The sequence below is a fragment of the Micropterus salmoides genome, unplaced genomic scaffold (genome assembly GCF_014851395.1).
Source record: "Micropterus salmoides isolate LMB-PRFRI ecotype aquatic unplaced genomic scaffold, ASM1485139v1 Ms_hic_scaffold_9, whole genome shotgun sequence".
Classification (NCBI taxonomy): domain Eukaryota; kingdom Metazoa; phylum Chordata; class Actinopteri; order Centrarchiformes; family Centrarchidae; genus Micropterus; species Micropterus salmoides.
The window spans coordinates 32,568,650-32,596,405 of record NW_024044681.1 but is presented as its reverse complement, the minus strand read 5'-3'; the positions used below and the strand labels follow the sequence as shown (position 1 = coordinate 32,596,405).

At 40.8% G+C, this 27,756-nt stretch overlaps 1 protein-coding gene across 1 annotated transcript in view; it reads right to left on the bottom strand.

Annotated features, from left to right (window-relative positions):
* uvrag (UV radiation resistance associated gene) overlaps positions 1-27,756 on the bottom strand; it is a 91,508-nt gene that overhangs the window by 26,350 nt on the left and 37,402 nt on the right. The window contains exon 13 of the mRNA XM_038708162.1: positions 15,751-15,826. Coding sequence (XP_038564090.1) covers positions 15,751-15,826 — 76 coding nt within the window. The remainder of the gene's footprint in view (positions 1-15,750; positions 15,827-27,756) is intronic.

The following is a 27,756-nucleotide window of genomic DNA, read 5'->3' as shown; positions in this document are numbered from 1 at the left end:
GTAAGTATTAGCAGGCATCCTAGTTGTAAGCCGAAAGATCAACTATGCCTGAGCTTTCGCAGAATAGATCTGAGAATTCGGTCAGCTTTCCAAGAGACACTGGCAAAGAAAGCCCACATTATGCTTCAGAAAGAACTCTTAAAGGACAGTATTATTAAGAAGTACAGATTACACTGAAATATGGTATAAAATATAAGCTCCATTTGACTTTGATTTTAGTCACACTTGACAGTACTAAAGACCAAAAGTGATATTATACTGTAACATGGTTGAGTGCCACTCTGCAAGCAAAAAGGAAATAATAGTAATGACTCAACTCGGATAATAAGCAAGTAAACTCAGTATCTCCAGTCACAAGCTCTGATTGACAAATTACACAAACAAACAATTACGTGTAAAATTCAGTGCGTATGTTCAGCAAATATAGTAGTGATGAAAATGATTTCTCGAGAAGGGGATAAAAAAAAAAAAAAATCAAAAGCAGGATAATGTGACAATAAACAAAAGAAAAGGAAAACTTTTTCACTGGCTCTCAAATTGAAAGCTGCCACGGTATGGGAAGAGTATAGGCTGTGTCCGGTTTACTTTGGATAGCCTGGAGCATTCTCTGGTCATCTGGGTTAGTTCAACTGTGACCCTGCATAGTGTTAAAGATGTTAAAACCTTTTCCCACTGCCAATGGGATGCAGCGTCTGAAATCAAAAAAGTTCTAGCCCAGTACAAAAATATTTTCTCATAATGAATGGCTGATTACAATCAGGGACAGGTCTTTACAGGAAACAATCTCCCCTATAGAATATTTGATTTTACCTGGAAAGCACTGCAGTGCTCGTGGCCAGAACCCCATGTGGAACATTTGCTGCATTATTTGTTTTAAATCAGATAAATAGTTGTAATCTGTGATTAGACTGGCTGATCCAAGCTCATTACGTCCCCAGTCTGAGGTCAACCTGCTGAACTTTGTGCTTAATAAGAACAGCTCACAGCTCTTAATTTGTTTGCCTATGATACAATGATTGCATTCATTGCCTACACTTTGTCTCCAGTTGCTGCCAATATACTGTAATATGTCTTAATATAATAAACATAATACAATAAACATAATACATTTAAAGAAAAATCACTGTGCACTCAGATGACAACAACCTATCATACTGCTTTCTCCTTATACCCTCGCAGGTTATGTGTCTCAACCCTGTCAAAAAAAAAATGGCTGCAGAGGTTTACATAATAAGCAAATAAACAAATAAAATAATTGCTACATGGATTTTTAAAAAACGGAATTACATCCAAATGTGACTAGAAGAGAGAGGCAAAGCAGGAGAGAAAATGATGAACAAGAAACAAATAGCTATTGTGCCCCCCTTCCCCCTCCCCTTCCCTCGACACACACACACACATTTTTGGTGGCCAACTATGTGGATTGTTCCATTAATTCAGCATGAGGGAAAGAGTGTGAGGTTGAATGTGTGGTTTCTAACTCTCTAATAAGCTGGAACAAGGCCACTGCTGAATTGAATGGAAGGTTAAAGTGAAATACGGGTCAATCTGGCTCGCTTGCAAAAGCCATATAAAAGGAACCACTTGCAGCTTCAGAAAAAAATAGCTGTAATACAGTAAATGATCGCATCAATAACATAAAAAAGTAAGACTGATAAAATCTTTGAGTTGCATTAATGACATCTGACAAAATAAAACTAAAGGTCAAGTGAAATAATAGCCACAAAAAAACCCCCCAACTGTTCACACAGCACTTCTCATGGATATATCGATCATAACTCTGGATAAAGCTTTGTCAACAGGGATGGAGGAAATGAATTATGACACTGTTGCTGACAGGTGAACTTCTCTGGCTTCTTGGATCTCACAGTCACGGCGAGGAGCAATCTTCTCCTCTTCTCAAGAATAACTCTGCGCTCCAAACAGTTTCACTCTGACTGCTGTAACGGTTGTGAGGCCAAGGCTCCAAACACATAAAAGCCAAACACATGCGCTGACATAATATAATTACAGCATGTGTATTTGTGTTTATATTTGTAGTTGGATGCATATTTAGGTAAGGCAGGGTGCAGTGTCTGTGGACAGCATCCTAATTGCTCTGAAAAGCATGAGCCAACGACTTGGCTGAGAGACTTGTTTTAACTTTAAAAAAGGGGTCTGTTCCCATGGGGACAACAACAGTACTGGCAGTAATTTGTCCACTAAAACTTTAGAGATGCCTGCTTGGCGTCATAATGGGTGGGTAACAACCTGGAGCGGAACAACAAACAAAACGGTTGAGATGCAATCAAACAAATCTAAATATATGATATAAGCTCTTCTGTGAATGGAACTAGCCACTTAGCTGTAACTTTTAAAATGACCAAAATGCCCAAGGTAGTTTTCTATGCTAATGTTGATTTTAAATGTATATATATATATATATGTGTGTCAATTCATGGTCAAACCTTGTCTAGTCTTGCAATTTACACTGGATTACCATTACAGCTTGTATGTTAATGCATCATAGGCCTATACTGTGGGTATCAGTAAGTGCTATGAATCATGTTACTTGACCGCATGAACACAGTATTATTCTTCATGCAGCTAATATTTTGGAAATAAAAAATTATTCAGATATAGAGAAAACAGCTTACACTAATAACTTTCAAAGGAAAAGAAAAAAGACCCCCTCACAGCCTCCTTTTTTAACTTGAGCTGGTGTTTATTTAACAGCTTCTTTCATGAGCCACTTGGCCCCTTTTCTCCAATAACTGTAAAACGATTATTTGGCCTCTGGGACAACAGGCCTGGGCTCATCACAGACGCTTCATTAATAAAGAGCAAGCTGTGGCTGGATGGCATAGATGATGACATGACAGGGACGACACCCCACCCATATCCTCTCCTCCTGGCAGAGTAATGGAGGCTGACACCAGGGGTGACAGAGAGACACAACGCTAATGAGGTGAGACTTTATTTGACGGAGAGGAGTGCTGGAGTGACTGAAATTCAGAGAAAGGGATCGCTGAGATTAACTTGACAAAATTAGGGGAGAGAGACAGTGCCTCTCTTAAGTCAAGGATGAGTGCCACTGAAAGAGCTCTGTGGTCCAGAGCTGCTGCGTTAATTCAGATTAAAAGCTGCCGATTTTGCCAAAGCCAAAAGGCTGTAATGAAATCCACATGGAAGCAGGCCCGGCGCTGGATAGAAGGACTAACCCAGAGCCAGCACGGCTGATATTTTTTCAAATACTGACCAGATGGGGCCAGCATTGTTTTATTCAAAGAGCTGTTTAATATAATTGAGCCGCAGTAAGGCCTGTGCTCATGACTGAATACCTCTTCTCCTAAACACCCATATGACAGCACACAGGGTTTGATAAATTAACAAGAACAACAAGTTTTTCTAAACTTGCTGACATAAAATGTAATCTCTACCTTCTTGATTCTTATGACAAGTTGGTGGGGGCCCCAAGAGCTAAACTTGGTCAGCCAAAAAAAAATAAAAAAAATAAGCCCACAAGCAGAAGTTCTTTTGTTTGTGTACCTTGGTCCAGTTTCCCTACTTCACCAAGAGAAAAACAGAATTTGCAGATACTTTAACACACAATGACATAACTATGATCAAAGGAAGAGATAAAACCTCCAGTGGAGAAAAAAGTACTTAGTTAAATTGCAATGGATTGTCCGATTCGTTTTTCTCTTTCCTTTTATCTACTGAGCGGTTAGTTTCCTTCTAACCAATGCCAACATTTTAGATATTACCATAGACTAATATACAATGGCTGCTGAAGTTGAGTTGAGAGAGAGAAGATATCTGTAAGTGAAGGGACTTTAGAGAGGCCTTAGTGCTAAAGCGGAGTGGTATAGTATGTAGCAGTGAGACAACAGGAGAGCAGACGCCAAACAAACAGGCCTCAGCTACAAATTCAAACCAGCTGGAAACTGCAGACTCACTATTAAATAAATGATGGAGGGAAGCAGCCAACACTTTCCAAACACCCAGAATCACAGCAAACCCCTCACTTTTTCAGAACATTTTGCCAGTAAAATCCACAGTCTGACCTGTGGGACGAAGATATTCATAACACACATACTAATATGACTGCACCGATTTATTATAAAAGACGAGCACAAGCAAATGAAACATGCCACTTGATGTATCATCTCTGGATCTGGACCAATTTATTCTGATGAGATAAAATATACTATGCCTTCAGGCCCCTCTCTGTTCTATGACGTCTTCCCCCTCATCAATCTCTCCTAATAGCATAACATTTTGGCTTGATTTGACTACCTAGAGACAGCAAACATTGGTCAAGGCTTAAATGACCGACAAAAACTGAATACTTTAGCACAAAGAAATACTCCAATAACTCTCTCTCTCTTAGACATACACATATAGACACACAGACACAGGATTAACATTTACTTTTACCCTTATATTTAGTGGAACTAGCTCCTCTGGTACCCCTTTGTGGTGATGGACAAACCTGGAACTACCAACCACAAAATGTGGAAATTCAATTAGACGAATTTAAGTGTTTCATAAAGTCATAGGTGGCTGTCCAGAGGAATTCCCATAAAACCTCGGAGCTCAGGCATAATCGCAGCGTACTGACGGCCTCAATGCGTACATACGCCCACACTGGAAACCACATAACGGTGACATACACTTACAACAGCGGTACGAGACCTGCTTATAAATCACGTCGTCTGGCCAACAGCAAGCTGACAGACTACAAAAGGCCACACCCTCCATTGTACAGGTCAGGACTAGAGCATCAATTGTTTCCTTTCTTCTTTCTTATCAAAAACAGAACCTGCAGGGCGCTTAAGGCTTCGTAAGCACAGAACCTCAGACACACAATCTGCCTGACATAGCAGTAAACGGTAAATATCTGTTTATGGAAAAGGGTGCACCTACTTCTGATCCCACAACTCACTCTGGCCAATAAGTGGCACTGGATGCAAGCTGTAGCTACCAACAAAGGTTTGTGATGGAAAACAGGGACCACACAGTAAGGCTATGAAAACTTTTGGGTGTACATTAAGGCCTGGGTTTGGTTAATAGATAGCTTGAACAAGGAGAACCACAGGACGACCAAACCACTGGGTACTTTTTCTTTCCTACAGGGAGTTTCTCCTGAGCAGAGAAACTGTTCTTATCTAAATGTAATTTCTCAGTAGCGACTCTTCCTATGGCAGCTGGTCAAGTTTCTCTTCACACATCTCTTGCTTGGCCTGAGCCAAGACACATAAACTACAGGCTTAGAGACGTATATCAGTTCAGCCTTGCTTATTATGAAAATGTGAGGATAAATACATACATAGACTGCAATTAAAGGCAAGATGAAACACACACACACCATTATATTTGAGGATAATTCACCCATAATCTGTATTATGTTACGCAAACATACACCCCTATTATCACAGAAAATTCACAAAGCATCTGTCTGAATCAAAAAATGTACAATCCAAATGACATAACAGAGCACTGTAGGCTTCAGACAACAACCTTTCATAGATCTAATCTTAAATCCAGCACCATAAAAACAGCAACTTCCCTTCTCCCTTTATGCATCAATCACCAGAGGGGGGGAGCAGACAGCCATCAGCCTACTGTCTCTGCTCCTATCAGGCTGTTAACGATCTCACAACACGAGCCATACTGCTCTCAATTTAACCCACTTATAACCTGCCAAAAATAATTTCTTGCTAGAAATGTGATAAATAAAGTACACTAATGAAGTGCTTTTTACTGTCAGTGGAGTACAGAACTCTTGTTAAAAGTGGCACCTTAATGGCGTTCAAATACAAAACACATTGTCAGACACAGGGTCTAAAACTTATCCTCTATTAAATGTAAGGAGATGATTATCCAACATTTGTACAGCATCTGGCCATGTGGGAAATGACGCTCAGAGCATTCATATTCAGGCTATTCCTCACTGGGCTAAAGCAAAAACAGACACATTTATGGCTCGGCCTAAAAGAGAACTTAACTTGGGGCCACATTTCTTCTTTCCTCCTTCCTGTTAAGAGTAAAAGTGAGTTGTATTACGTTGACTTGATGCTATATTTTCTGGTGCCTGACCCGCCCATTATGTGTTCCATCATATCCATCCCTTTAAAATGGAAAACGGATGTGGCTGTTATGGAAGGATGGAGACAATGAGTGGCAGCAGGCGGTTGAAACGGTCTGATTACTTCCAGGCTCTGTCTGTCTTAGGGTAGAGATGGTGGCAGGGCCTGGGGAACAGTGGTCCAGGGTTCAGGTAAACAAACAGTGTACAGTGGGCTACATTATGATTTCTGAACATAGTCTATTTGTTGAGATGAGGTTTCTGCCAAGGCAGCTGGACAGAAGAATGACTGCTGTTGTTGAAGAGGGACAGTGGAGATGTAATCGCCTGTTTTTCTTCCCTTTTCTTTTCTGGAACGCTGTCTGGATCGCACCGAGAACTGAGTCACAAACCGCAAGCCTCAGCTGGACAAGGAGAGAAAGACCAACAGGCTTCTGAGGGAAACCTGGAATAGTTCTGTTTTAAAGTGTTTAAATTCTCAGAAAGATCTTGCTGAGAAATAGGCTGAAGCTCCCCTTTCTGCTCTCTTTTAACAGAATTCAAGCAATGAAGGAGTGAAATATTCTCCTGGGGCTGATACCTTTGAGAGTGAATAATGGAACCTTGTCAGCTATGATCTTTTTTCCCCATAAAGGATGCCTAAGTAGGTTCAAGATATGGGGTCCAAAACATTAAAGCTATAACTGTTCTCTCATTCAATCCTGTTTGGTACTATACAGTAAAAAAAACCTGCAGTTTGTGAATTAAAGTTTGCAAAACATGTGAAAAGAAGAAGAGAAATGGAGATAAGAGCCCTGTGCATTTACACTGTACATACATATCAGGAATATGGAAACACATATTTTGATGTCCTACATTTGACTATTACACAATCACTCATTGTACATAGCCATTTCTGATTCACAGGCTTGTGGACTGACAGAGTAAACACACAACTGCTTACAGGAATGTCATCTGTGGAAAAACTGAGTTCATGTGCAAATATGGTACGCCCATTGTTGCACTATAGAGTGTCAACTATATTCACAAAACCCAGTTGCAGACTCTGTACTGTCTCCGCAACATCCGCATTAAAGACAAGAGGAAATAAAGGAATAGGTGGAGATTTTCATCGGGGAATTTTAACATCTTGACAGCTTGGTCTGAGATGGAGGAGAGTTATGAGGTGGAAGGGAACTGTGTAATGTTCACGTTTTGTCTTTGCTTGGGTCATATGTTTTTATCGTAGCACAATCACATGAGCTAATGGCCACAAAGGGCTATGCCAAGACTATGTTGTATCTTTTTTGACCGGGGTCATGAGCTACAGCAGAGGTCACTAATAGGCGGACCGCGGTCCGGATCCGGACCCAGCCGCCGTCCTCTCCAGACCGCCGACCTACAGCCCATTTATTATTGAGACTTACTACCTCGTGACGGAGCGTTTCTATTTTAACCCGCGCAGCTTTTCTAGCATTTACTGTACTGGTTTAGAGGACCAGGAAACTCACAGACCAATCGCATGTGCTCCAATCCTCTCATGTGACGCTGCTCAGCCAATCAAGTCTGTGCATACCGATGCTTGCGAGTCGAGTCCGCGAGATTCACAAGAGACGTTTTGGAAACACACCCGAATTGAGGAGACGAAAGATAAAAGAGATTTCACATGACTTTTAATCAAGAATGTACAGATTTTTACATGTACATTCCTCCCACGGGCAGTTCAAAACCAGAATATCTCATAGATCTCCAATATGCTAGCTGGAGCTCACGTTTCTCACTGAACAACAGAAAGTAGGAAAGTGGTAGCTCTGTAAGAGGAAATGAAAGAGAAGAGGAGGCATAACAGCTGTTCAGTTGTGTGTTTATTATAAAATTGGTTAAGACTACACTTCATCACTTCAAGCTACACTTTTTATTAAATTTTTTCTAAAAATTAGGCACTTTAATTTAGTTTACTTAAATTTAGAATTTATTATTTGAATAGTTATTATTTATTATCCTTCCAGTTTGATGTGAAAACTGACTGAAATATTACTTGATTTGACAGTCCGTTGTTGACTAAAAACATGTGTTGATACAACTATAGGTTATAGTACTGAATGATAACGCAAGTTCGTCGTTTTGATGTTCCGGACCTTTGCTTCGGGAAATTTTCTCTAACTGGACCTCTTTGAAATCTAATTGAATACCCCTGAGCTACAGTATCTTTTTTGTAAATATTTGATTATATCTCTTCACTTGACAACACTGAAGAAATCAAACTTTGCTAAAATGTAAAGTAGTGAGTATACAGCTTGTGTAACAGTGTACATTTGCTGTCCCCTCAAATTAACACAGCCATGTCTCAGGGCTTAAAGTTCTCCGGCGCTGTGCCGGAATTCGACAATATATGTATATGTCTGTGGAAATTATTCTTGCTTAAATTTTTAACTGTTGCGTGATGTGTGTGTGAAGCGCCAATCTTCCTCGGCACAATTGGTGGCAGTGTCTCTGTCTCTGTCGGTGTATAAGTGAAAGAAAGAGGACTGGCACTTCCTGGCTACGTGGACACTCTGGCTATCGTAGGCTGTGAACAGGGCATGGAAGTTTCTATTGGGTCAATTAAGGTGTCACTCAAAAGGTCAATGTGTAGACGCCATTTGTGTTTACATGCTATCTATAGTTACGCTAATATAAAACAACGCAATAGCAGTCCGTGTGTATTTATTGATATAATAATGCGTTTTGGAATAAATCTTTTACCGGGTTCATCTGGACCATTTTTGTCAGAATGTAATCCACCAGTGGACTACGGCTTCACAGATAAGTGGCGTCAATTTTGATAATAGGCAGTGCTTGAAGTGGGCCACTGATACCAGTAAGTTAATTCGACGTTTTACTCTTTGGCGTCCCGGGACTTCTCTTGCGTACCGGTGGGCTCTATGTGGCTCTCATCTGTTCCCATTCTCGTCTATCTGCTAATCTCTGTTGCCGGAGACAGAGCCACAGTGCCTTTCATGCAGCCGAGTGCAGAAAGTTGCTGTCACAGTAACTTTTCGTCGACCAATCACAGCCTGGATGGGGCAGGGCATTAAAAACGTTTGATGCGCTACAGCAAACTTTTAAAATGTTGAACTCGTTCTGCATGAATGTTTATTGACGAGTTACTTAGCATTAACTAACTAGAGACTAAGCACCATGTAATTTTTCTTCCACGAGGTTTTAATAAATTAAAACCCACAGAAATTAAACTGCTGTCCAACTGGAATTAATATTATAGGTTTCTAGTGGAAAGCTTTATAGTTTAATATTGTATCTGAAGTTATAATGAAACAATTTAGCCATAGTACCAGCCGATACACACTCCCCCGTGTGAATGGGGAGTACCAGCAGGGCTGGGCAATAAAACAATAATGATAATTATCACAATATAATTCTCCGAAGCAATATAACAAATGTTCAATAAATGTTTCATTTAATTCATTTGAATCACAAACAAATCGGCACCTAATTTTTCTATTAAGATATTTATTTTGTTGAGGAAAGGGACTGAAAAAAAGATTTTTCTTAATCATAATAATTTTGAATGTTTTACCTCAGATTTGTACAGTGATCCACTGATTTTTGCTCAAAAATCAGCCTTTAAACCTGAAAGAGATAATGATTTGACATTTCTAATGAGAATTATCAATATTGACTGAAGTTAAATGTTTTATCATAACATTTTCGGCTGTATTGCCCAGCCCTAAGTACCAGCACCGATTATAGGTGGTGGCGGAAAATGTTACCAGAATGCAGGAAATTAAGTGTCTAATATCATAGAATTCCACATTGAAGTTTTCATCAAGACACTGTACAATTACCTTCTCGTCTTGTTCTTGTGAACCCAGTATCGTGTTTCCTCATGTTTCGTGAACTCTCAGCCCCTATGTCCCCATTAGTTTTCAACACAGAGATGCGCTCTTGCCCCCTACCCTCCATCTTTGTCGTAAACCCATTTCAGGCACAGAAAAGTTTCTTGCTTTAAGCCCTGCATGTCTAAAATACTGGCAAAAAAACTGAGTACACCCCTAAGTGACACTTAGAGGTGAAGAGGTAAAGGAAGAGCCTCAACTTTGGAAAACGTTGAATTAACAAAACAAGAATAAACAGAAGAGAAAAAACAGTGAAAGGGTTTCTTTGCTGTCAACTTACCAAACCTAATGACACTAGGGTATTTTTCCAAATTCTTTTTTTAAGATGGGAAACAGAGACTGCTTTCCAGCCAGCTTATTTTTCACCCTTTAAGCTTAATTTTTTTTTATTAATTTAAGATGTCTAACACAGTTAGACTGTTTTACTACCAGTCTTCACAGTGCTAATGAACTTTACAGGTGAGATATGAATAAATAATACATAATGCTGTGATATAATGAAATTAATTCACAATATTCATTTACATAGTCTGTATTTATCAGCCTAAATCATGGCAATTCTTAGAAAAGTAAAAAAATAACTGCAAAACAACATTCCATATGTACCACTTCCATGACTGAATTGTCACCCTGTGGGAAACCCTAACTCTTGTTCATTATTACTTACAAAAGCTATTGTTGACAGAGTACCTACAACCTTTCCAAATAGCTTCACCAAGAATTCCTCCAGCCAACCAGCTCCTGTTCCGCATGCTGCCACCTCCACTAACCACTAAAGACAGTAGGGCTCCCCCATGAGTCATAGCCATGTTTTATGGAGCCACAGTTGCCACTCTTAATGGCAACAGGCGCTCTGACGTATGCTCCAGACCACCAGAATGGCACTGTGCCTACAGCTCATGCTGTGAAATTGCCCAGAGACTTGGCGACCTGGTTAGGCGACAACAGATTTAGTGTTTTAATTCCCAATACTAGGTTTCCAGTGCTTGAGGCCCGCAAAATATGATACACCACGCTTAGTGACTGAGAACTAATCGCTGTGCCCCAACCCCTCCTGCTAAAAACCTAGAGTTTTGTGTAGCATCAGTTGTCATCTAATCAGCCCCACATGCCTGTTTCACAACAACGTAGTGCCGTGGATAATAGAGAGTAAGCAAATGCAAGACATGGCACGTCTTCAGTCTAACGGCTGCACGTTTTCCTTTGGAGTCAGCCACACTAACTTGGCTAATTTCACTCTCTGAGTGAAGGAATGACAGGTTTAACATTTGTGCGCCCCTGTGGATGGGCACTTCAGGCCGAGTTACGTACCTGTGGCCAACTACTTCAAGGAAACGCAACAGCCAGATGCTATTCATTTAACAACTAAACGAAGTGAAAATCACATTCTCTGTAAATCACGTTCAGGTATTGGTTCTACTGGGACCAAAGAAAAAAATATGCACATTGACAAAAATGGCAATGTCTCCACATAAACTCAGAAGCTACAGATTTTGCAGCAAGAAAAAAAGAAGGAGCAGTATAGATTGGGGTGGTGATGGCGCAATGGATAAGACACATTGCTTTGGTGTAACAGACCCGGGTTCAATTCCCCACTGTGACCCATCCACCATTGTGTCCCTGAGCAAGACACTTAACCCCTAGTGGCTCCAGAGGCCTGTGACCTCTGTATAGCAATTGTAAGTTGCTTTAGATAAAAGCGTCAGCTAAAAGAATAAATGTAGATTGGCTGGGTGTCAACCCAGGAATTCCTTTCCTCTCTTACAGTAACTTCTCTTTGTCAAACTAAAGAGGTGGTATTATACTCATTTTCAGGTTCATAATCTTATTTAGATGTTCTACCAGAACAGTTTCATTTTCAAAAAACAGCATATTTTTTGTCATACAGAACATTGCTGCAGCTCCTCTTTTCACCTTGTGTTGAAGGCTTCGTTTTAGCTATGGAGTGATGCATCTTTTCTCTAAATGATCTTTGTTGGGAGTTGCACATGCGCAGTTCCTAGTTAAGGACTACTAGCCAATCAGAAGCAGAGAAGGGCGGGTCAGTGAGAAGACGGTAAACAGCTTCGGTTCAGCTGGACATGTTGCCGCCCAGCTTGGCAACATGGACTGGAGCATGGTGAGTTATTAATCTGTAACAAAAGGATCTTTCATCCATAAAGTTTTAACTGAGCTCTGTCTCTACATCACAGTAACAACTTTATGTCCACTGACTGCCTGGAGGGTAGCTAGTGTTTGGAAGGGAGAGGAGAGGCAACAGGCGGTTGTGTCGGACTAGCCGTAAGGCGAGCATTATGACACGCATTTTGCTGTGACCTCACAGAGAACAAAAGGAAAGGGCTGGACTACAAACGAGCTGTTTTCAGAGCAGAGTTTTCTGTGGGAGATGGGAACTCACTTTGGGCTGGACTTTGGGCTTTTTCACTTTGCAAACCTATTACATGCACAAAAAAGAGAGATAACTCATTAAAGGAGAGGGAAAAAGCCAAAAAGCATAATACCACCTCTTTAAGCTGAAGTGACAACACCTGTGTTACCACCTCACATCCAGGGTGCTCCAAGCAGTCTCCCCATCCTTTCCCCTGGCCTCATGACACGAGGCCTAATAACAGAAAATGTCTTCCTCTGCCACATCAAAGCAGAGTCGACCTGCTGTGGCCCTGATCCTTTGCCAGCTTCCCACTTTCAAACACAGCCACACAAGGCAATTTAATAAGAGATGGACAGCTTATGTCTGCCACCCAGGCTCAGTCAGTCAGTGAGCAAATCAGCAAAGCAGCCAATCAGCCAGGACTGCTGTGAAACTAGACCTCTGCTTTGTATCACTGAGCCAGACATCGAACAAGCTGTGCAATAGCTGCGTAACATGCCGGGCTCAACTAAAGGAGGCCATTACAGAGAGAAGAAATATTCAAAAAACATAAACTAAATGATTACTGTGTATAAAATATTGTCTGTTGGTGAATCAGGTCAGCAGTAGAGAAACAATTTCCTAATAAAAGCCCTAATAAATTAACAAGAAACATACAGTAGAGCAGGAGTGGAACAAAGTTTCAGTCTCACTGATAAAGTGGATGAGAATGACAAGGTTAATGAATCCTAATACAATTTAAAAGAAGAAATTACATGTAGCATGAAAGAGTCCAGTTGCTTCATGCCTTTCATGCCAGCCTGAACTCCCAAAGCTGAACACGTGAGATCCAAGAAACTGAAAGATCTGGCTCACAGGAGTAAACACTTTAATGCGCTGTGCAGAAATCAACCCAACTGGCATGGGGAGCTCTGTTTGCTATGGCTTTCTATTTTATTGACTGTGACATGTTTACCACTTGTTCAGTTTTGAAACAATGGTCTATTATCCCCATCATATAGTGCTGGACTGCTCATGTGGCACTGTTACACTGTTTTGGAGTCAACCTGATAACTCATCCTTAACGTGGACAGAGTCAGGCACACATGGAATGCAGACGACAGGGCTTTAAAGCTGAAATTTTATCTTGTAAAAATACTGATGCTCTACCAAGCTGTTAAAAGCAGAGCATGTTTGCTTTGGTAAAAATACGTAAAAAGTGTTTTCCCCTATATTACCTTACATTTCAGGTTTGTACAATAATACAATGAACAATGTGTTTATTTCTATGTGCATGGGTTACATTATTTTTTGCCATGTACCCTTTCAGTCACTTAGATTTACAGAAATAAGCATCCACAGATGTTACATATTCACAAATAATAGAAAGACACATGCTGTCATTTCTTCATCATTCCACAGATTGCTCTTACAAAGTTATCATGTACTCCTGTCATGTGCCCGCCTGTGTTACAGCTGATGGTTCACAAGTGGTTTCAAAGCCTTAAAGTCTGAATCTTTCATGGACACAGGTGAAAACGTCCTGCTGGTCTGGATCTCATTTTTTATCTGCAGAGGGCCAGATTACTTTGAGGCGCGCACACACACACACACACACACTATTATTATTATACTATTTTCACACATCAAATTCAGAAAAATGATCATGCCACTTACATATGCCTTCTATCAGAAGTTAAATTAAACTTTCTGCATGAGTGAGCATGCAATGCTAAATGTGATGGCAGCACATGGCCAAGACTCATGAAACAGAAATCTTAGAAATCTTAGATCATGATGTGTGGCTTTGATAAAAAGGACTATGGGTGGGGGTTGTTTGAGTTGAAAGGTAGGAATATGCATTGAGATGACGATGCCAAATGGTCTACGTGTGAAAAGGTTTACACAGAGTCATGTGCATTGAAATCTGTCTCTTTCTCTCTGGTGCAACAAGAAACAATATATTACATGATCACAATTCGCTATTCTCAGTGGTTTAACAAGCTAAGTCAGTCTAGTCAGTGTTTTTTGTGGTTTTCTGCAAGTCACAATGGCGTATGTATGCTTGTGTACATATCTGGGAACTAAGCACGCGTTTAGTCTTGACATTTATTATAATACAGTAAAATCTATTTGTTGATTGAAGTGACCTGATTTGATGGAATGAGCGTCAGATTAGGGTTTAGTGTAAATGTACACTGACCTCACAATGTACAATAGAGCGCCAACCCTGAACAATGGCTTCCACTTTGCATTCATTACATACATTGTTATTTAGAAACATGACAAACTATATCTAGAGAACTTTTTTCAAAACACAACAGGCCGCTTTATTGTTTTCTTTGGTGTTTTCAGGAAGCACTTATTTTCATTTGTCTAAAATGTTTTCTTATCTGGCTTACTTGCTTATTCTGAGACTGGTAGAAATATGGCAGACTTGGATATTGGCTAGCAGCTTGTGGTCTGGTATTAGAACTAAAGGCTCCCAAAGTGCAGTGGTTTGAAGTCAGCCACCTGCTATCGCTAATTGGCCGGTCTTATTCAGTGGAGTGGTCCTTCATTCTCGCCTGGGTGAGGAGGAAAACAGGGAATGGAATGCAAATTGCTGATAAATGTCTGAGGAATGGATAGAGGGGAGTAACCCAGGTCAACACATTAGGTGTACTTTAATAAGCACAGATGGGTCAAGAGTTCAACCCTCCCCTGAGGTGTTTTTGAGAGAAAGACAAACCAACTTATGTGCAAAATGTTACACACACACTGTCTGCTCCTTCAAAGGAACCTTAAAGGATAAGAAGATATCCTATATTTTTCTTTTTGTCAAAGGATCCCATGAAAAGATCAAGTGATTCTACAACAAGAGCTCTAGCTGGCATTGTCAGACTAACTCTCAAATGAGTATTTGTGTGGAACCTCTCAGTTCATTTTTGATTTCAAAGGGGCGTAGACCAAAATGCCTCTGGACACAATTGGACAGACCTACAACTAACCAGTTTCGTGACCTTGGTGCATTATGCAGGTCCGGACCTACAACGAAATGTGTGACTTTTCAAATCTGGACCGGTGAAGCTCCTCTGTCATTGGTCGTATCAAACCTGCTCCATATTAGATAATGGGTGATGTGAAGGGTGGAAATCTGTCTGAATAAGAGGGGGGTCAGACATACCTGCCAGAGCAGATGAAACATGAACTCGGCAGATTCATCTGGTGTGGTATTCGTATAGTAATTGGTTCAAAAACAGCTTTTTTAAACCTCAGTTTGTAAACACAGTAGATCCCCTTTGTATAAAAAATTCCACTATAGTGGAAACAGGATAAAAATGTTACACTAAAACTAGAGTAATCAATACATTTTCTTCTCTCAAAATTTTATGGTCCTCAAATTTGTTTGCCCAAAAATTAGTTCCATCCACAGAAACAAACATTGTTGCACTATGTGTTTGTTCATATATTACCTGGGCAATGTTCTTGTTGAGTAAGTAGACACCATATTCAAAATGAAACCGCTCTCCTCTGGGGTACAAAGGGAATCTGTGAAAGACAGGAGAAAAAGATAAACAAGCCGTTACACAGGAACAGGTCGTGTATTCCACTTAATCCATTAGCAACAGAGTCTAGAAACTTGAAACTTGAAATTAGAAGTTTTTAAGACCCCCCTTCCACACACTCATAAACCAACTAAGTATAATTGAGCTTATAACAATATATCTATACTGCATAGCACACTATGGGTCTATCCATGTGAAAATGCCAATAAGGAATGGTGGGATTAAAAGGGGGTTCATTGCTTATTAATGTTGCTTTGAGGGATTCAAACAACTGTTGCGCATAGGCTCTGCAACAGGCAAAGAATTCTTCCCGTCACTGAAAGTGGCCGTTAATGTAGCCGACAGCGTTTACAGTTGGTTACACTTGCAGATGCTTGAAGAAGCAGGGTCTGGGTCTATGGTCCCATCCCACAGACGCCATCTCCGTACCGTGTTAAACTGAAATATCAAACAGAAGGGGAGGCGTCCCAACAGCCTGTCCATCTGCATCTAAGGTGGAACAAAGAGAAATTTTCCTTTCAGTATGGTGGGAAAGTCCCATCAGCGCCAGTCAGACGTCTTAGTTAGTACTGCACAGAGAGTGCTCATGAAGGATGGGGAAGATAGGGGTAGGGTAGAGAGGGGGCATGCTGAAATTCTCTTTGCTACCAGGGACTTAAGGCTGGACTCATCCCTTCCTGTCATTATGTGCTTATGTCAGCTGATCTCCCACTGAGGAGGATACAGAATTTTGGGAAACCAGCTCCATGAACTGAGCAGGGATTCAGTCTTACAACACACACACACACACACCTGTTTGCATCAACACACTTGAGATGACCTCTGTTATCTACATTCATATCTTAGCCCTTCCTAAACTCCATCTCTAAAAGCTTCACCTTAGCTTTTAGAGTAGCAATAATCTAATCCCATTCTTAACCTCTCACCCAAACACTGCATTTTCTGAAATGGGAGGAATGTCTTTATTTCAGAAGATTTTCAGTGCTCATTTCTGCACATGAAACCGACATCTGGTCTTTGTAAGAACAAAAATCCAACAACACACATGTGAGACATTACCACGGCCAAGTACTGTCATAAGCATACATACACACAGACGCAGCATACATGGAGTCAGTCAAATACACAGCTGTTGCTTTTTGGTTACTAGCTGTTGCTGCCAAAAGGCCATGTCAAAGGGAAACAACAAGCAGAGGAAATATTATTGTAAAGATAAGTCTTTCCATCTGAAAATGAATAAATAAAGCTTGCGTTATTGTCTAATGTCATACGAGGGAGGCCCACATCAAACCAACAGCACATGATTGTGTTTGGAGCAGCACCTTGGTGCATCACATATAGAAACTCCCACAAATGACAATAAAATGCACCATCTCATTTAATTAAGTGGCTGCCACTCTTTTATGTGACAGTGTTTTCACTTGCTACCGGAGTTAGGTCTGCAAAAAAGGGGTCTACTTCATCATAAAGACATTATGGCTATTATTGGAAAACTGAAAGGGGAATCGAGGCTCTTCAATTGGAGTCTAAATTCTAAAATGTGACACAAACACATAAAGCCATATCCTAACAGACCGAACGCGTGACCACTTCCATAAGATGTGCCTCTCTTATTAAATGACAGTGCTGCCAAATGCATGTGCGTGTACTGTACAGTATGTGCAGACGAGACGAGAAGAGATATGTTGAATGTGTGTGTGTGTGTGTGTGTGTGTGAATGTGTACTGGTGAGTATATGCTTCCGGCCTCCTCTGTGTGTGTGTGTGTGTGTGTGTGTGTGTGTGTGTGTGTGTGTGTGTGTGTGTGTGTGTGTGTGTGTGTGTGTGTGTGTGTGTGTGTGTGTGTGTGTGTGTGTGTGTGTGTGCGCCCCCCGGGGACTGGGTCATGGTCTTTTGTTAATCCTGTGTGAGAGCAGATTTGGAGCTCTTCATTCCCTCTTACTATGACCTCTAGGTGCCTGAGGCAATGGGAGAATACAGCAGAAAATAAACTTCCTCTGTCCTGGCACTTCATTGGCCTTTACTGTCAACTGAGATCATTCTAACAGCGCTGTAACCCTGCAGGTTAATGTATTGATTCAGATGTGCTTGTGGCATTTTGAAGGCCAGATTTTACTCAGATCCCACATTTCAGTATTCCAGCTGTAAAAGCTTTTGCCCTTGATGACATGAACTTGCCCAAAGACTTTTAACATGATGTCTGAGTTTCTCTGATTTGGCTTTAATTCATTTCTTGCAAGTTTGTTTTCTCCTACTAATATCTGAGCCTGTCTGGAGATCTCAGACAACATCCTGACCTAGTGCTCACTGTAAACACCTCCTCACTCACACATTACACTACAACCCTTTAACAGATGGAGATGGAGCCCCAGAATTAATTCTAACATGATGTTGCTGCGAAGGCTGGCAAGTAAAAAGGCTCTGTAGGCTGAGGGCCACACAGCCAGCCACATTTTCACCCCTTATATCCCCGACATGCAGCCAGGGTCTCATGGAGAAAGCAACATGCCAGAGGACATATCTCAGCACTAGGAAATAACTAACAGAGAGAGGAAGAACAACAAAACTGGCATTCCCCTCACACTGCTGGCATTTCCAATATCACTTCCCCACGTACAGATAGGATTTGTTTGCTGATGAACACGCATGAGAAGGAAAACAGACACACTTCCAACCCACACACACACACGCGCGCGCGCGCGCGCGCGCGCGCACAAACACATGTACACACACAGGCTCCGTCACAGCAAGGTGATTAATGACTGCTGTCCACTGTGTCTGAAATCACACTGGATAGACTCCGGTTCACCAAACACCAGGAATCCCTCCTGGGGACGTCCAGGAAAGTTAAATATATTATTACACTCCAGAAAGAAGGTCGAGGGAGGAAGTCTGCGGACGGACGGAAGGGAGGAGGAACCAAAATAGTATGATTCAGTTAGGACATATTAATTATTTTATATATTATCTAATCTGACCAGCTTTGTCCCACTGAGATTAAGATGCTTGTCAAAGGAGTCCTTACCAAGACGGCGCTCAAAACAAGCATACATAAAATAAACATAAATCACTAACAAATAATTCATTTTGATGTCAAAAGTGTCACTTTTTTTCATCTAACTCAGTTCTGACCTTGGGGACAAACAGCCATTGCATTGAGACATAAGGAATAGCAGAGTAAGAGGAGACAGAGCGCCATTTTTAATCGCTAAGCCAGCAGCAACAGCATCAAGTGAAGCAGTCCTCTACACTAAACAGGATGAAATAAATTAGAACCAAAATCAGTACACTGTCTGTCCATCAGGATGGAGTGTCCAGAATAAACAGACACAAACCAGAAAGACTCACACACAGGTCGGAGAAGTACTGTTTATGGCACTAAGTGTGCTTTCCTGCTAGCCCATAACAATATGTTTACATGTTGTTTGCAAATGAGCTCATGCTTACTTTGCCTTTTGTACCGTTTAATTTTTGTGTTTAATTTTGTTGAACATGTAAATCAAATCAAATCATCTCTAATCATCTCTATCTCAGCAGCCCTCCTCATTTTTCTTCGCTTTCCTTAATCAAGCTTTTTCTTCCATCAGCACATCCCTCTCCTGCTCCCCTTAGTGGAAGCTCTGTTGAAGGGTCGTGTCCTCGAAGCTAACACAGCAAACTGAATATGACAGGCAGCAAAATCAACACACCCATTCACTTTAGATTCCATTTAAAAAGACTGATTACTGAAACGTGAAATCTGCTTTCATTTAGCTAATATTCAACTCTGCGTGCACTGGACAGAGAGATGAAAAAAGAAATGACAGCGAGTTGATAGCAGAAATAAATCTGTTTCTGGAACAACCCCCCATAAAAGAATGCCCATCTCTCTCCTTTTCATCTGCCCTTCAGAGCAATCTCACCACAGGATAGTTAACGTGCAAGCACTGGCTCTGTGTGCAGACACACAAATATGTAATTATTAAGTGTGGAGCCATGACATTGTAAAAAGACAAAAGCTGCATCTCACAGGAAAGTCCCCTGTCTGCCTGAGTGAGAATGTGTGTGTCCCCAGCCTGCCAAGTCTTTAACTGCAGGGTCTAGACACAGACAACCTCAAAATATAAAGGGGGAACTCAAGAACCAATAAACATATACCGACAATGATGAGGTGAAGTAATAAGAAGTTCTTTGCGCTTTCTTCCTGTCCATTTCTTTTAATCCTGTTGAGGGATCTTTTAATAGTAGGCTGAGTTACAGTTCTTTCATCTTTGAGTGATCCACCACCACCAGTGTTTGCACTGTCTCCCTGGACTGCACTTGGGGGCCTCCTAACAGGTGTCAGCAGCACATGATGTCTTTTATAGCCTCCGGTTAAATGGCCACATTTGTGGGCTATTTGTGCAAAGAGAAAGGGTGAGCTTACTACGGCCCAAAGACTCTAGGTAAAGTTTCATATGTGCATTTTGCTTTGTACATAAACCCATTTAAAATGGACATTGGTTTCTGGAGTTTTACAACAATGCTAGAGCCAAAATGGAGGCCACTGAGTTCACTTGAGCTTTTGGTTTTTTGAGTTTAAATGATCTTCGTTACAGGCAGCCCTGTCAAAAGCAGACCATTAGAGAACAAAGGCCATAAGGTCAGTGGGTGCTTCTTGTGCAAACTATAGAGTGAACGTATATTTAAGCATGTTATAGTATATTGGACACCTCTCACTTCCCTCTTGGGTGCACAGTATTAAACGTAGGAGTATAAAGGAGGACACGGCTATGCAGGTGGGTGGTCGCGCTCAACTTTACTATGGTTCATGAAAACACGCTGGGAAGACTCCTAGTGACCGGCTGACCTGCTGTAATGTATACACAGGCTGAGGGCTCCACATGTGCTGGCTTGCCTGTTTAGACATCCTAATTAATACTCCAAATGTGCAAAACAACAGTTCTGGCTCACATGTTGGAGACGAGGCTTGGCCAGGACTTACACCCCTATTTTAATAGTGAGGGGGGGCGAGGGATGCTTGTGAGTTTCACAATGTCTTCAAACAGCGCAAGACCATAAATCATCTGGGCCTGCTTTTTAAAAAAACACCTGCCTTGCAACTGTCAAAGCTCTAATGGCAATGGTTACTATATAAATCACAGTGAGCTGTAATTCTCAATATCTGAGAAATGATTACACTGAGCATCTGTCAGTGAATGCTATTTTAATGACCGCTGCTGCACTTAAGACCCCAGCATAACCGTTTCGCCATCTTGGTGTATGCCGTTAAAGCATCTCCTGAGCGATGTGGCGGTTCCTCGCTCTGTCATGCCGGGTTTTCATCACAGCTCTTAAGAATTTCCAGGGGTCGGCTGACCCTAGCTCCCAACCCCTCCGCTCGCATTTTTCTTTCCTTTCCTTTTGTTTCCATCCATTGTTTTAATCACAAGCAGAGATGGAGAAGAGGAGCTCAATCTGACCAGCACCGTACATTGCATTCACTTGCCAAAAAGGTAAGCCAAAGCACACTGTAACTTCAGCAGACGTTTAAAAAAATGACATGATATCTGACCTTAAATCAAAAGATTATAACGACTATTTAGGATTAATATTCCAACCCATGGCAGTTTACGGTCAACACTAATTTTCATGACCTAACAAGACTAAAAGACTCTACAGACATGCTAGCGGCTCTGTGTGACTGTACTTGGGCACAGCGGTGCTTTGGGCTAAATGGTGGCATGGGTATGCTAATGGTGAAAATGCTAACATGGCGATTCCAAGCAGGTATAATATTTGTCATATTCACCATCTTAGTTTATGATGTTAGGATATTAACATTTGCTAATTTGCACTAAATACAAAATACAGGTGAGGCTGATGGGATGTCTCTAGTTCTGTTGTACTGGACACACAGCGCTAGACGAAAAGTCAGAAGATCTCTAATTAGGAATCTTCCCCTGGGCACCATGGATATATGTAACAAATTTAATAGAAATCCATCCATTAGTTTAGAAATTTCACAAAATACCACAAATATAAACCTCCAAGTGGCGCTAAAGGAAAGTCAGGGGATAACAAAAGTCAGTAGGATTCCTCCTCTGGGCACCATTAATGTCTGTACAATATTTTGTGCCAATCCATGCAATTGTTGTTGAGATATCTGGACAAAGTGATGGGCAGACTGACAGACAGACAGAGTCATCCCTAGGGCCATGCCACAAGTATGGTTAAAAAGACAGCAAGAGCTCATCTTACTGATAAAAAAGACTGTTACATGTACATTCATTTCTTCCCCTTCAAATTTCTGAACAAGAATTCAATACTATTCGATGTCCTCAGCTGGCTGTGACCTTCAACCTACAGCATCATTCAGAACGCCACTCAGCACAGATGCTTCTTGTTATCTGTTTAATGACGTGGATAAAGACTGCTAGAATAGGTTGCGCAACAGCAGGGCTCCAAGATGAAGGGCTGCTTATGCAACTAACCTGTCAACCTAATACAGACTCTTGACTTCTTCAGAGCTATTATACACATACCATTCCTGCCATTGTCCTTGAGTGATTTGGCAGAAAACCTCAAAAGACAAGTAAACATTCTGTCCAGTCCTAGGCTGCCTTTGTAGCTGACATACAGACTTAAATAACGATCGATTTGTTGGAATTTGATTCCAGTTCTCTGGCTCCCAAGTTGATAGTCTCCCTCATCTGTTCTATGAAGAATATAGTAACTGAAGCACTACCAAACATCTGCATATCACACTGTTGAAATAACATGATTTATTCTATGTCAGACAACGTGCAATCTCCTATAGAACCCAGTAGAACATCATAAAACATTTTTAACTATACTTAGAAGTCAATGTAATATACTAATTAATATTAATAACATGTAACTAATGTACCCCGCCTTTCGCCCGCTGTCAGCTGGGATTGGCCTGCAACCCTGTACACAGGATAAGCGGTTGATGATGGATGGATGGATGAATAGCAACTGAGGATATTGCCAATATATTCATCTAAACTGTAGGACAGAGTGAAAACAAACAATGATGACAAATTTACATACTTGGGTTGGACAATATGGCTAAAAATTTTATTATTCAATATCAATAATTATCACAATAAATGTCAAATTGTGATTTCTTTTCAAGTTTAAAGGCAGATTTTTGCTCCTGGGTTAAAGTTGAAGAAACCAGATGGTTAATTGTGGTTTTAAAACTATTCTTTATGGTCAGAACATGTCAAACACCAGACAGTGGAAATGGCAAATCTGAGGTAGAACATTCAAAACAATTATGATAAAATCTTTTTTCAACAAATATGCACGACCTAAATAAAGAATAATATTTTTTCAGTCCCTTTTCCTCAACAAAGTAGTTACGGAGGAAAATTATTTTGCGATATTAAAAAAGAAGAATGTTGATCAGGTGCCCAAAGAGAAAATCCTTTGATCCACAATGACTGTACAATATTGGCTTGGTAGCAGAAATGTCAGGAAAGATATCTCTAAACCACTGCTGATAAAATCCAATCAATCTGCATGGCTAGATACCTAGTAAGGTTAAGAAAGTGTGTCTAAGCATGTAATATGGTTGAACTCTTGATTGATACTTATTCAGCTTAAGTGGAAAAAATTAAAGTGGTTTGCCTTCCTATATATTTCAGCAGGATCTGCCCTGCAGCTTCACGGTGCTTTTCCCCGTCACTGCTGTAGTTTTTGGTGCAGTTCCCCCTCTCCTCCCGTGCACATGGTCCATGTTAAGAGACATGAAACTGCTGAACCCCCGGAACAATAACCTCTTTTCTTGGAGCTCACAGGTTCCTCTCGTCTTAAGCTGGCCTCCTTCCCCTGGCATTCACATTCGCAACCCTCACCAACAGTTTCTTTTGTGTTTGAACCAAGCAGTGATGTGTTAACCCCACTTACATCCATTTTTCCTTTAGCCGGTGATAAATAGTAAACTAAAAACTGATTTGCCTCAATACTTTGGGCAAACGACCATATGAGGCAGGGCTTGCTTTTTAAATGGCTGGGTTCTGGTCTCAATCAGACACTGGACATCTGGATTGCATCTCCCTAGTTCTCCCCCTCATGCAATCAGAAACACTGGAACTGGGCTCTCCACAGGACAAAATGTGGGCGCAACATGTCGTCAGAGTCCACTGATTTCAGAGAACGTCTCTGACAGGGAGGAGGATGATTCTCTGATGCCAAAAGGGCCAATTATACAGAATGCCAAAGAGACCACTCATATTCCACACCTTGCTTTCAAATATTCTTACAGGGCCAGATTCAAACTCTGGCCTGTGCCAAAGTGCTGGAGGGTAACACTGATCAACACATGCCTTGACTAGTTTCCTGTAGCAAAATATCAGACTATAGGACATAAGGCAGCCATTAAATATATTCATATTCTTCACACCACACTAAGATCCAATGCTTGGAACAAACTAACTTGCTAACACACTAGGCATAAGGATTTTTTCTTGCTCAACTATACCCAGGGCTATGAGAAATAACCATTAGGGATTTTATGTTGGACAGCAGCAGGGGCGAATATTTGAGCTACTGAAATCTTGATCCTTACTCTGTACTTCAGTAGAGCCACAGAAAGGGGCGGCTGAGCCTTACTTTAAGGATGCATGGCGTCATCTAAAAAGAGCACAAAGATTCATCACATTTCAAAAGTGGGGTTAGGGCAATTACCATTTAAAATGCAACTAAAAACAACATAAGGTTCCTATGTGAACGCCATTATAATTGACTGACTGCTTGCTAATCCTACCACGCTCAGACAAACTGATCCCATGCCACCTCACTTATCACCACTAGCTGCCTCTTTCCGACACTTTAATCACCCCTTTTTTGTACACTTTTAGAGCTCGGCTGGTTGCTTTCCGTCTCCCCACACATCATTTTGCTATGCGTCTGCAGCCCGCCAGGACCTCAGGGGTCATAAACATTTGGAGGGGAGGGTGGAATTTTGTGGGAGCGTTTGGCCCCACTCTGGGACACCTAAGGGCGATGCTGGATTGTCATGTCTGTTCAACAGCAACAGCCTACAAGTTTATTTTTTGTTGCTGGATGCTGGTGTAAATATCCTGCATGGTAGGACTGGAAACATGTAAAGCAACTCCCAGTGAGCTTCTCCAGCTGTTGTCATGACATAATCACCCACAGAGAGAGACAGCCACTCAGTCACAGTGTTGGTCTGATAATGTGTTTTCTCCCACACTTTTTCCCCAACTGTTTGTCTTCTTACGCATGACACATGTGGATGTGAAAGTGTCAGTGCTTATTTACACATCATTCCTATGTGCCTCAACAAAACATAAGCAGCCACTCGTTTTAGACTGAGAGTAGAGCACAAAGAGATACTGGTGAACACGGGGGTTGCTGACCCTTACAGGGCTTCTCGACAACACTAGTTAGCAATTCCATGAGCAGCTAAACATAACAACATTAAAAGGTGATAAGAGAAACAAAAAATTTGTGAGGCTTTCTGGTCTGCAGTGCAGTTATAATGACCTTATTTAACACTGACATGTGGCCTGCATCTCTTCTCCTACCAATTTAAATAATTTACTATAATGAGCCTACTGCAGGTTTCAAACGACCCCCAACTCGCTCCCTTACTGCTCAGCACTTAAAATACAAAGGCCCCAAAAGCCCATATTTGTTCAGATTCCCACTCCATAGAAAAGGTGTTAATAATACTTTACATTAGTATCCTTAAATAAAACAACAACAAAAAAGGACTGAAATATTCTGCTGATATCAACAAGGCCTTGCACAGCAAAAGCAGAACTGTGCACATAATCTAAAGAGCTGACAGGTTTAAGCATGACTCAGGACTTTCATCTTTATTCTCCTCTTCCAGTGGCTTTGAACCTAAACAGACGATTCACTCTTACACTAAGGGGGCAATCAAATTCACCCACATCCGTGTCTATCAGTAACACTGCTGATTACAGTAAAATCTTCCTCATCACTGCACTCAGCACACTTACTGAAGGGGGTCTTGAATGTGTGGAATGTCAATTTATGCATGTCAGGTGCATACCTGAACATGTGTCCCCCAAGCTTGCAATTATCATAACGCAGCAGGGATTTTTTTATTCTGACTTGATGCATAGTTACAAGACCATAACATATACAAATAATAATTTCATTACACTGGCCTCGCTGTAATTACAGTGTCTGTACAATTCCTGACGGCCCTCACAAAGCCCCAGGTGAGGTTAGATTCTCATGTTATCGTTTGCTTATCTCTATGTCAACACAGTATATTCAATCACGAATAGTTCCTGCTCAACAAAAACGATATAATGATGTGGAGATAAGAAGCAAAGCGTTTACAGCCCAAGGGTGCGATAAAGACACTGGCACTTAATGGGCGCTGTGATTTACAGTCGCAGCAGAGCTTCTTTTTGGATTCTCTGAACACCTTGAAAAAGGGCCAAAACAAAACAGCTTAAGACAGCACTTCTTGTCTATGCTATGCAGGCCTGTAGTGGAAATTGGGACAGATGTAAAAGATGCATTGATAAATACATTTAACATTCTGTAGTGCTTAAAAACACTGTAGAGCTTTCTAATCAGAACGTACCACCAGACAATGCACTAAAATTGTAAAATTCCAGCATTTCTCAGATTTTATGTAGGTTTGTCGCATTTGAAATTTACAGTAGTTGTATCCATAATCAACAGTATATGTGTCAAATTTCCAAATATTAAGCTCATCTCTAGAGGTTGGACCTAACATTTCAAGGTGAGGGGGTTCAGTGACTTTTACAGACCTCAGAATTGTTTCCCCTTCAACATTTGAAATTAAAAATTAAAAAAAAAGGAAGAACAGTGCACTGCCCCAATTATTTTAATAAGAGAAAGCCAGGTAAAAGTGAATGAGCATTGTTTTGGGTGACAAAGCAGTTTCCAAATAATTTATAGTAGGACTAAAATGAACTCAATTCACATTAAAGGCCCATGAAATTTTATTCAATCCATTTTAAATCCTCTTAGAATTAATCAGTTTCCGCTTATAGACAGAATAATGCGGCTACCACCAGCTAATGGAAGACACAATACTGTCGTAAGATGCAGCCGTTTGAGACAAATATAATCCCTTGTATATTCTGCACCGCAAAGGAAGCTAACGATTGTTACTGCCGTCACTGTAATTTAGTTTAGGTAAGACAGCTGACACTCTGACCAAGACAAGTAGCTGAAAAATGACACTTCTCTGTTAGCCTCTACTAACAAACGTTAGCGATCTCACACAGAGAAATCTTCACTATCAGAGATGAGTGACAAACTGAAGAGTCATTCCTACTCTACTGAAACGTGCCATTTATAAACCTGCCACACATTTATTTTTGGACAGCTTTTCAAGAAGTCTTGGAAATCCTAAGGTGCATTTTAGGACTAGTTTGGCCATTTACACCATGCCTAAAAATTTAATTTCAAGCAGATGATTTGAATTAAAATGCTTAGTTCAGTTAAGCAGTGCCGGCCTCTCCAGGGCTAAGTTACAATTCCATATATTCATGCTATCACTGTATGAAATATCTGAATTTATGATCTGTTGAAATCTGAAATATAAGGCCTCAAAGAGAATAACAGTATAACAAGGTTGGCAATTTATTGACTACAATATACCGGGTCTTTGAAATCTGGCAGCACTGAGTTATTTGATGTGGCTTGTATGGTTTGATAGATTACCAAAAGTGTAATAAACTTGGTGGAAATAAAAGAACAGTTTGATCATTAAGCGGTGATAATGATATAAAAATAAACGTTCAGCAAGTATTCTAGGTTTTACCATATGGACTTTCTTGTTAACAGTGTTAAAAATTAAACAAATGTTAAATGCTTTTTGAATCATGGCTATTGCAGTTGGAAATGAGCACCAGCTGAAATGTCTGATTAATGCTCCAAGACTTTACAG